At 49.5% G+C, this 9,598-nt stretch overlaps 2 protein-coding genes across 2 annotated transcripts in view; both read right to left on the bottom strand.

Annotated features, from left to right (window-relative positions):
- Positions 1–4,269: 4,269 nt before the first annotated feature.
- Positions 4,270–6,355, bottom strand: VTJ04DRAFT_164 (uncharacterized protein; the record flags this gene model as incomplete). Its single annotated transcript, XM_069359349.1, has 3 exons — positions 4,270–4,315; positions 5,745–5,791; positions 6,233–6,355. 3 exons carry the CDS (start codon positions 6,353–6,355, stop codon positions 4,270–4,272), a joined length of 216 nt encoding a protein of 71 aa, XP_069222774.1.
- A 2,688-nt stretch (positions 6,356–9,043) lies between these two features.
- The window catches only part of VTJ04DRAFT_165 (uncharacterized protein), a gene marked incomplete at both ends in the record, with an annotated part of 3,565 nt that continues 3,010 nt past the window's right edge, over positions 9,044–9,598 (bottom strand). Inside the window, one exon of the mRNA XM_069359360.1 lies at positions 9,044–9,591. Within this exon, the coding sequence (XP_069222775.1) occupies positions 9,044–9,591 (548 nt within the window). The remainder of the gene's footprint in view (positions 9,592–9,598) is intronic.

Consider the following 9,598-nt stretch of genomic DNA (forward strand, 5'->3'; position numbering starts at 1 on the left):
TACTACGTACTGCGTGGCAGGGGCGCCAGAGCCCAGAGGCTCGCAAAGGGGGTGGTGAACTGGCTACTACAGTCGGGGAGGCTCCCAGAGTATAGGCTAGCCGCAAGGCTAGACCTAGGCTTAGGGGAGGATCCGGGCTAGCACTGGCCAGGGGGCCACAGAGGGCCCCCAGGCCGGCACTGGCCTAGCCACTCTTTTCCTTTTCTTCTGTAGCTTTTTGGATTCCTATATCTGTGGTTCTAAAGGAGGGTTACAGGTTTTTCACCCGGCCTACGGGTACGGTTTTCCTGTATACTAGCCGAAGAAGGACCGACGAGCCCTGACCAAGGGCATGACGGAGTAGGAGAAATAATAATAATAATACTTTTATATAATACTAAAGTATATAGTTAAATAGGTAGGTTATAAATAAGGACTTCGTTCACTACCCGGCTGGGAAAGTGCAGGGGCGCTGTATCTAATTGATAAGTTCAATCAGGAGGATCTGGCTGTAGTAGGCCCGTTGAAAAGGCTAAGTACAATGGGCACCAAAACGTCGTAGCCCAAAATGACCCTGGTTACCACTTCCTTTTGTAGCACTTACACAAACATATTGTCGCCGCCGACGACGCGTTTACCGACTTTATTCCTCCTTCAACCTCTTTACAACCACTTAAAGATAGCTTCCGAGGAGGCTCTCTCGCGATAAGAACACTTAGAAACCGACCAGGCCTTTATTTTCAGCCTCTATACAGCCGGTTAGTCAGGAGGCCAGATTTCAGAACACACTACCCGGGGGCTGATCGAGCCAAGCCTGGGTCTTGGCTCGTTCAGCCCCCCGGTAGATTTACACGTCGGACCGTTCAGCTATACAATCCAGCAAATCAATAAAAAATCGAGGCCGGAATCCGAGACCTTTATAAATCGAAACCTCGGTTAAGGAAGCCCTAGAAACTCGATAACCGAGCCGGTCGGGGACGACTTCGTCATACAATCGAGAATCGTTAAGATACCCTCGCGGTCTTAGCAACGCCTTCTATATCAGTAACCCGGCTTTTGAAAAAGACAATCCAGAAAATGCTCTACAAATATATTAAGTACCGCTATTATGTAAGAAAGAAGCCGTACGTACTCCCAGAGAACTGGAAAAAGCGTTTATTATAGCGGGAACGTAACCGGAAATACTCCCTAGGCCCTGATTATATCGTCCGACGAAGTCTACTTTAAGGTAGGCGAAGATGGCCGACTTGTTTACGTAACGAGGACTCCCAAGAAGGAATTTTACCCCAATTACCTCTCACTAACTTTTAAGAATAGTTATACAAAGGTTGGGGTCTAGGGCTACTTTTACATTATTTATAAAGACCTACTTATAATCCTCTCCTACAATACCTATTGAAACCGGGAATAATATACAGATATAATCTTTATTCCATACTTTCTACCCTTCTACGTGAAAATACGGGAAATATATAGCTCGGGGGTTTAACTTTGGAAGGATAGCACAAAGTATTACTATAACAGCTAGCTTAGGAAGTTAAAAAGGGCTTAGGATATTAATACTATAAAATAGCCTCCCCAGAGCCTGGATCTTTCTCTACTTAAAGGTCTTTAGAGGTAGATAAAGCTACAGATCTCAGAACAAAGGTATTAAATCAGGAATACTACCTAAATATACGAGGCTCTTCAGGAGACCTGGGAGGCCCTTCCAGTCGAGATTCTCTATACTTTAGTAACCTTAATGGAAAACTAGCTCGACCTCCTGGTGGCCGGAAAGGGTGGACCAATCAGGTACTAGTATGCTCCTATATATAGGTTCAAATCCGGCCTCAATTGATTGCTGAATCGTTGAGTAGTGGTCAATTGTATGCGGGGTAGTACTTTTGCGGGTTGGCCAGGACTTTGTGGATCCCATTGTACGTGGTTTAAGGGTATATTCGGAGGATCTTTCCCTATATAATGCCCTTAACCATCATCTGCCTGTAAATAGTTTCCAGGCGGGGCGGAACAGGAGAAGGCGGCACGCGTGAGCTGCGTTGATAGGGCTTGCACTGGGGGCCCCGGGGGGGAGGGGGGTTGGTTGGATTGGGTTGATGTGCTGGTATGGCTGCGTTATGATTATATGACTAGTATATGACTATATGAACCTTTGATAGAGTGGGGCATTTTGCTGGGACCTAACCGGCGAGACCTATGCGTATACCTTTTTGGGATATACATGTTTGGGCCTATTCAGTTCCTCTTTCTCTTCCTTTTATTAATGTAGAGGTTCTAAAGATGGAAAGGTTATCCATAAGTACGTCTTTATAAGGCTATTCTCTACGATTATACCTAGTAGTTATTAATCTATCTCCCTATTCGCTAGTATAAGGAAGGTAATCACGGTAGTAGACGCTAACCGTCCTTTATGTGACGAGTAAATACAAAATGGGGTACATTGGTTAATGAACTAAGTATAGCTTACTTGGTAGTTGTAGAGGTGTAGGAACCCCAGAAGTAAAAAGTTTATATTAGTTACTTTCAGGAGGTATTCCTCGGATGTTTAATATAGCTAACAAAACTAGACCTATCCGAAGTTTAGGGGAGTTTAAGTGCCCAAGCTAGCTAGTTAAGTCAGTTAAGGTTTGATTTAGAGGTAGAAGGGTAACATTATCTCTATTTCAACAGGAATGTCACTAAACCGAACTTGATACTTAGAGTGGCTTTCTAGGGCTTACCCATATCTCTAAGTGGACTATAGGTTTTTACCCGGCCTCGGGAGGGCGGGGTTTTCCTTGTACCATCTCTCACGTGGATCCCGGACACCCATGGATCCAGGACATAGGCTTCAACGCCACTCAGTTACATCTATATAACTCAACACCCGAAATAGATAGCTTCATTCGAGATAAGCCAAAACACTGGAATCATGGGTATCTTCTATTGTTCTACAATCTTTCAAATACTTAAAAAGCTGATTAACATAGACGATAATATAGAAGAGCATATCGCGCTAGTAATCGCTGTACGGCGTAACTATAAAGTCCTATTACTCCGGAAAGCCACTATACTATTTAACATCCCCTCATCTACACTTTATCATCGAGTTAATGGTAGCACCGGCCGAAACTACGCCTATAAGAGTTAACAACGCTTTACTACAGCTGAAGAAAAAGCTATTGCTAACGCTGTATACTAACTAGATACCTGGGGATAGCTAATGATTGTTAAGATTATCCGAAACCTTGCTACGCAGGTGATGTATACTAAGGAAGACTTTACCCCTTTCGGCCGGAACTAGTACTTGTATTTTTTTGCCCGCTACCCGGATCTTCAGAGGTATTGCGTACGGGTAATGGACCAGAAGCAGTAAGACGCAATGAACTACAATATAACGAAGTACTAGTTCGAGCTGTTTATAATAACCCGTATATCCTTCGATATTCCCGATAATAATATCTATAATACAGATAAGAAGGGATATATAATAGGCGTCAGAAAAAATAAATTTATTATTTATTTATTTATTTCTCCTACTCCGCCATGCCCTTGGTCAGGGCTCGTCGGTCCTTCTTCGGCTAGCATACAGGAAAACCGTGCCCGTAGGCCGGGTGAAAAACCTGTAACCCTCCTTTAGAACCACAGATATAGGAATCCAAAAAGCTACAAAAGAAAAGGAAAAGAGTGGCTAGGCCAGTGCCGGCCTGGGGGCCCTCTGCGGCCCCCTGACCAGTGCTAGCCCGGATCCTCCCCTAAGCCTAGGTCTAGCCTTACGGCTAGCCTATACTCTGGGAGCCTCCCCGACTGTAGAAGCCAGTTCACCACCCCCTTTGCAAGCCTCTGGGCTCTGGCGCCCCTGCCACGCAGAACGTAGTGGAGGTCCAGGCGGGTCCGAATCGCCCGAGGGTCCCAGGGTCTAGGCCTTGGGGGGTACTGGCACCAAACCACCAAGTGCTCCACGGTTTCCTCGCCCTGCCCACAGGCGCAGTGGGGGGTGTTGACCCCCGGGACTTTAGCCCTGAAAAGGAAGCCCCTAAGGCCTACTGCCCCTGCCCTCGCCTGGGTGAGTAGGGAGCTTTGAGCCTTAGTTAGGCCCTGGTAGCGGGCCAGGGCCCTGTTAGTGAATAGGAAGTCAGGGGGGTCCCAGTCAGCCGGCCTCCCGGGCTGCCTACCCAACGCCCAAATCCTCTGTTTCCACCGCTCCTCCCAGGCCTCCCGTAGCGCCTCCTCCGCCGGCCTGCCCCTAGTCCACCGGGCTACCTCTAAAGCCCTTTTCTTAACCTCTATAGGCTCCTATAGTCCCTAGGCCCTCTAGGCGCCCCTCCTACCTCTAGGCTTCCTAAACCTCCTATAAAGCCTGGTGCAGGCGTTAGTAATAGTCTCCGCAAGCTTCTAGCCCCCTGGTAGGACTGGCTGCTGGATTTGCTTCTCGAAATCCGCAAGTCGCTTATTAAGGTAGAGGTCTAGGGGGTGGGGGGGGGGGGGGACCGGTAGGCCTTAGTTTCTCAGGTGTAGGTAGGCATAGCTCTATAGGCCCCTATAACTACACGTTGGTTATAGTTCTGGATCCTGCCTAGGCTCTAGGTAATACCCAGGGCCTACCTCCTAGGGGGGTAGGTACGTAGAAGCTGGAGGTGCTGTAGGCGATGGCACTGCGTATATACTTTGTATACACCTCCCAGGCCCAGATTAGGCCCGGGCCCTAGGTCTTTACTATAATCCTTATTAGGGCGAACTCTTAGGTTTTTAGTTTCCTTGTTATAGCCTACCTATAGGCTGCCTAGGAAAGCCCCTAGTCTAGCTAAACCCCTAGGAATCTAGCTAACTAGATACGCTATATAGGACTAACCCCCTCGCTCTAATGGAGGGCAAGGTTGACCGGCGTAGTCTACTACTTTCATCCCCTATTAAAGTAGATTAGCTTGCTTTTTCTACTACAAAGGCTATTCCCCGGGTCCTTACCTACTATAGGCAGGCGTCCTATATACTCTTTCCAGCTACCAGGCATTAACTTCAAAGATTTTCCCAAAGACTAGGAGGTTAGTGTTATCTATAAACCCTACTAAGCTTAGGTATAAATACCTCTCCTTTAATACCTTATACAGGGTACTAATATAGAGGAGGAATAGTACTAGGGATAGCAGGGAGCCCTAGAGGACCCTAGCCCTTACTAATAAAAGCTCTATAGCCCTGCCGTCGAACCAGAGGATTACTAAACAGTCGGCTAGCCAGGCGTATACCTAGAGGACTAGCCACCTTAGATAGCCTAGGTCCCTAAGGGTGGCTAGTAGCCTAGTATAGTTTACTATATTAAAGGCCCCCGAAATATCTAGTTATAGGAGGGAGGCAGATACCCGTTACCTCCAGGCCTCCTGGACCTAGACTACTACTAGTCGTACTGCTAGTTCCGTAGACCTATGGGCCCTATTGCCTATTTACTGCTCGGGCAATAGGTTATTCGCCTCAGCTAATCAATCACCCTCTTCACCACTATAGCCTCTATAACCTTCCTAATAGTAGGTAGTAGAGCTATAGGCCTATAGCCTACAGGGGTCCTATATATAGCTAGGGGCTTGCCTGGCTTCTGGAGTACTACGGTTTTAGCTACTTTAAACCTTTAAGGGAACTACCCTAGCCGTAGACACCCAGTGGCCAGGACTACTAGAATACAGGCTAGTAACCGGCCATACGCTTTGAGTTGGCCCATATGTAGTAGGTCACCCCCCGGGGCTTTCCAGGGAGTGGTTCCCTATAGGTCTTCGCAGATATCCTTAGGGGTAACCTACTCTATAATCTCGAAGCCGTTGGGCCATTCGTAGGCCAGGTCGGGGTCCTAAATATCTAAAAGGTTAGCTAGTAGGTCGGGGAAGAAGCAACTAGCTAAAGCCCGGGCCTTAGCCTCAAAAATTGTCAAATTAAGGCCCCCGTAGGGGTCCTAGGGGGCAGGAAGTTTTAGGGGGTCCACCGGGGCAAAGTTCCTTAGCCGGGCCCAACGCTCAAACTTCTAAAGAAACTCTTAATTATACCGGGCCTCCTAGAGGGTTACTCTCTATTTAACTGTTTTAGAGGCCCGAATAGCTCTGGAGAGCGCTTTAGTTACCTTATTAAACTTTATACGGGCCTTAGGGGTCGGGACTACCTTATAGGCCCTCTCGGCCTCCCTGGCCCGCCAGCATAGGTCTCGGATCTCTAAGGACCACCATAGGGCCTAAATGCCACGGTTCAGCTTCTTCTTAGGCGTAGTTCGTTCCACAATCGCCTATAGTTCGGCCACCAATTGGTTAAACGCCTCCTCTAGGCCCTGGGGTATCCTAGCCCGCCTAGCGAGCTCCCCCGTTTCCAGGCCCATTTTCAGGGGTAGGCTCTTAGCTTCGGCCTTCACCCTCTTCTTATCCATCATTCCCCAGGACCACCCGGGTAGCTAGCCGGCCTAGTTTTCCTATAGCTAGCCTACTAAGACCTCCAGGACCTGTGTCAGGGAATAGGGCGTTGTCAGGGGAGATGATCAGAGTCTGTAGAATAAGGGTGACCACTGTGTTGGATTCTATCCTCTGTGAATTGAGAAGACTGAACCTTGAGGAAGGAGGAATTCTCAAGGACCTAGAGGTCGGGCGGGTTTCTTTTACCCGTCCAGTCTCGACCCCACTTCGCAGGTGAATCTACCAATCAGTCTCTGCGTACCTGACAACCTGGGGGTAGTGGTCTAAGCGCCCCCGGGTTCCAATACCGTAGTAGGAGCCCCTTAGGCCTATAGAGGCCCAGATATGGTTAATGGTCGATGGCCGGGCCTACCTCCTGCCCTAGGGTACCCAGGTAGCAGCCCCATAGGGTGTTCGGAGCCCCAGGTCCCACCTTACAGCTAGGTTAAGCAGGTCCTCGGCTTCCCGGTCCAGGCAGTCGTAGAGGTCCCAGTAGGGGTAATATAGGTTGAAGTCTCCCGCTAGGACTACTAGCGTCTCAGGGGCTGGTAGGCCTAGTAGCTGGCCTAGGACTTCCTTAGTAGCTAGGGGGTTGTAGACTAACCAGACTTCCAGGCCCTGAACTAGTCGCACCCAGCACCACAGGTCCTCTACACTATAGTCCCATTAGCTAACCTCGTCGCGCTTAGTTACATACAGGGCTGCCCTAGCACCAGGCTTATAGATTAGGTGGTACCGGGAACTTCTAGGGCAGTAGGTGGACTTAGTAAATAGGTTAATCCAGGGCTCTTAAATTGCTAGGAGGTCGAATTACGCTTCTTCCAGTAGGGTCTCGAGGGTTTCCTTGTTGCCCTGGGTATTCCATGACAGGATAGTTACTGTTATAGTCCTATAGGGTGGTCAGGGGGTAGGGGGTTCGGCTAGGTTGGCTGTGGAGTGCCCTGTTGGCTGGGTAGCTGGCTAGTAGGCTGACTGACCGGCTGGTTGGCTGGTTGGTTGACTGGCTGGCTGGTGGTCTGATTTGCTTTAAAAACTGTGTGCTACGGGTCTGACTCGAACCCGTGAACCCCAGGTCGATACGCAGTTGTGAGGGGCTCCGCGCCGCTACCGCTACGCTACTGGGCCTTCCTCGAGGTCGTTTCAATGGTCGGGTTGTTTCAGGGCTATATGGCTCGGTCTCGTTGCTGGCGGCGGTGGTCAGAGCCTAGGTCCGGGCCTGGGGTTGGGGGTTGGGCCCTGTGGCTCCCAGCTGCGCGAAGGTCCTCGGTCGGAAGGCATAGGCCTCCCTAGCCTTAGCCTTAGCTTCGGCCCGGGCATACCTTATCCCTAGCCGAGTGCTTGCCCCCACAGGCTGGGCACTGGGGGGGGCCGGAGTCCTCTGTGGGTAGGGCAGTCAGCCTCGCCCTCTTTGCCCCCCTGGCTGTGGGCCCTAGTGCCGCAGTGTGGGCAGAGGGCCTCCTTACGGTAGTAGCGTTGGATGTGCCCCCATTTCCAGCACTTAAAGCACTGGGTTGGGTCCAGAGTAGCCCAGTAGGGCTCGCAATCGTATAGTTGAGCCCTCCAAAGAAGCCCCTCCTCATAGGCCTTAGTAGCCTTTTTACAAATAATACATTGGATCCCTTATAATAATTACGCCATAAAGGCCACCGGCCGACATCAAAAGCTATATGCTTACTACAATCCTACCAAACTACTATTAACGTTAGTTAGGTGGTTTGTACCTACCCAGAGTTCCTGGTTGGCCTCAACGCCACTCATTTGCGTCTATATAAGTCAGCCCCTAAGATAAAGAGATTCATAAACAATAAGCAAATCAACAAGGAATCTTCCACATTCTAGACCTTTTCCAACTCCCAAAGAGTCGCTCAACATAGCTAAAAATAAAGAAAATATATACAGCAAACTATCGCCATCTAGCGCAAAGGCTAAAGCATTACTATTGTCACAAAACCACTTATTTTTAGTATCCCCGTGTAACCCCAACCCCCCCCCCCTTGCCCCCCCCATACTTAAATCAACGGCTACCAACCTTGCAACCTCACCTACTAAAACAAATAACACCTATCTATTAAACAAGAAAATCCAATTATTTGTAACTGCTATTACATAACTGAACCTTTAATAATAATAGCATAATAGCTAATGACTATTCAACTTGTCTAAAGCCTTGCTCCACGGCTGCTCTATATTAAAAAAATAACTTTAAGCTACCCGGAAAAAAACAGCATGCAACATTGGAATATTCTTAACCCGACCGACAACTCAAGCCCTGTAGCTATCCATCATACACAGGTAATAGACTAAAAACGCAAAGATAAGTTCAACTAAAATATCACAAAACACTAGTTTAAACTCTTTATAACAATCCGGCTTCTCGAAAATAGTAGGAATGACAATATCTATTATTCAAGAAAATGTGATATATCTTAAGCTTTGGGAAAAACAAAGTTTTTTATTATTTCTCCTACTCCGCCATGCCCTTGGTCAGGGCTCGTCGGTCCTTCTTCGGCTAGTATACAGGAAAACCGTGCCCTTAGGCCGGGTGAAAAACCTGTAACCCTCCTTTAGAACCACAGATATAGGAATCCAAAAAGCTACAGAAGAAAAGGAAAAGAGTGGCTAGGCCAGTGCCGGCCTGGGGGCCCTCTGTGGCCCCCTGGCCAGTGCTAGCCCGGATCCTCCCCTAAGCCTAGGTCTAGCCTTGCGGCTAGCCTATACTCTGGGAGCCTCCCCGACTGTAGTAGCCAGTTCACCACCCCCTTTGCGAGCCTCTGGGCTCTGGCGCCCCTGCCACGCAGTACGTAGTAGAGGTCCAGGCGGGTCCGAATCGCCCGAGGGTCCCAGGGTCTAGGCCTTGGAGGGTACTGGCACCAAACCACCAAGTGCTCCACGGTTTCCTCGCCCTGCCCACAGGCGCAGTGGGGGGTGTTGACCCCCGGGACTTTAGCCCTAAAAAGGTAGCCCCTAAGGCCTACTGCCCCTGCCCTCGCCTGGGTGAGTAGGGAGCTTTGAGCCTTGGTTAGGCCCTGGTGGCGAGCCAGGGCCCTGTCAGTGAATAGGAAATCGGGGGGGTCCCAGTCGGCCGGCCTCTCGGGCCGCCTGCCCTGTGCCTGAATCCTCTGTTTCCACCGCTCCTCCCAGGCCTCCCGTAGCGCCTCCTCCGTCGGCCTGCCCCTAGTCCACCGGGCCACCTCCAAAGCCCTTTTCTCGACCTCTGTGGG

The sequence above is a fragment of the Mycothermus thermophilus genome (assembly GCF_041956435.1).
Source record: "Mycothermus thermophilus strain CBS 625.91 unplaced genomic scaffold VTJ04scaffold_1, whole genome shotgun sequence".
NCBI classification, from domain to species: domain Eukaryota; kingdom Fungi; phylum Ascomycota; class Sordariomycetes; order Sordariales; family Chaetomiaceae; genus Mycothermus; species Mycothermus thermophilus.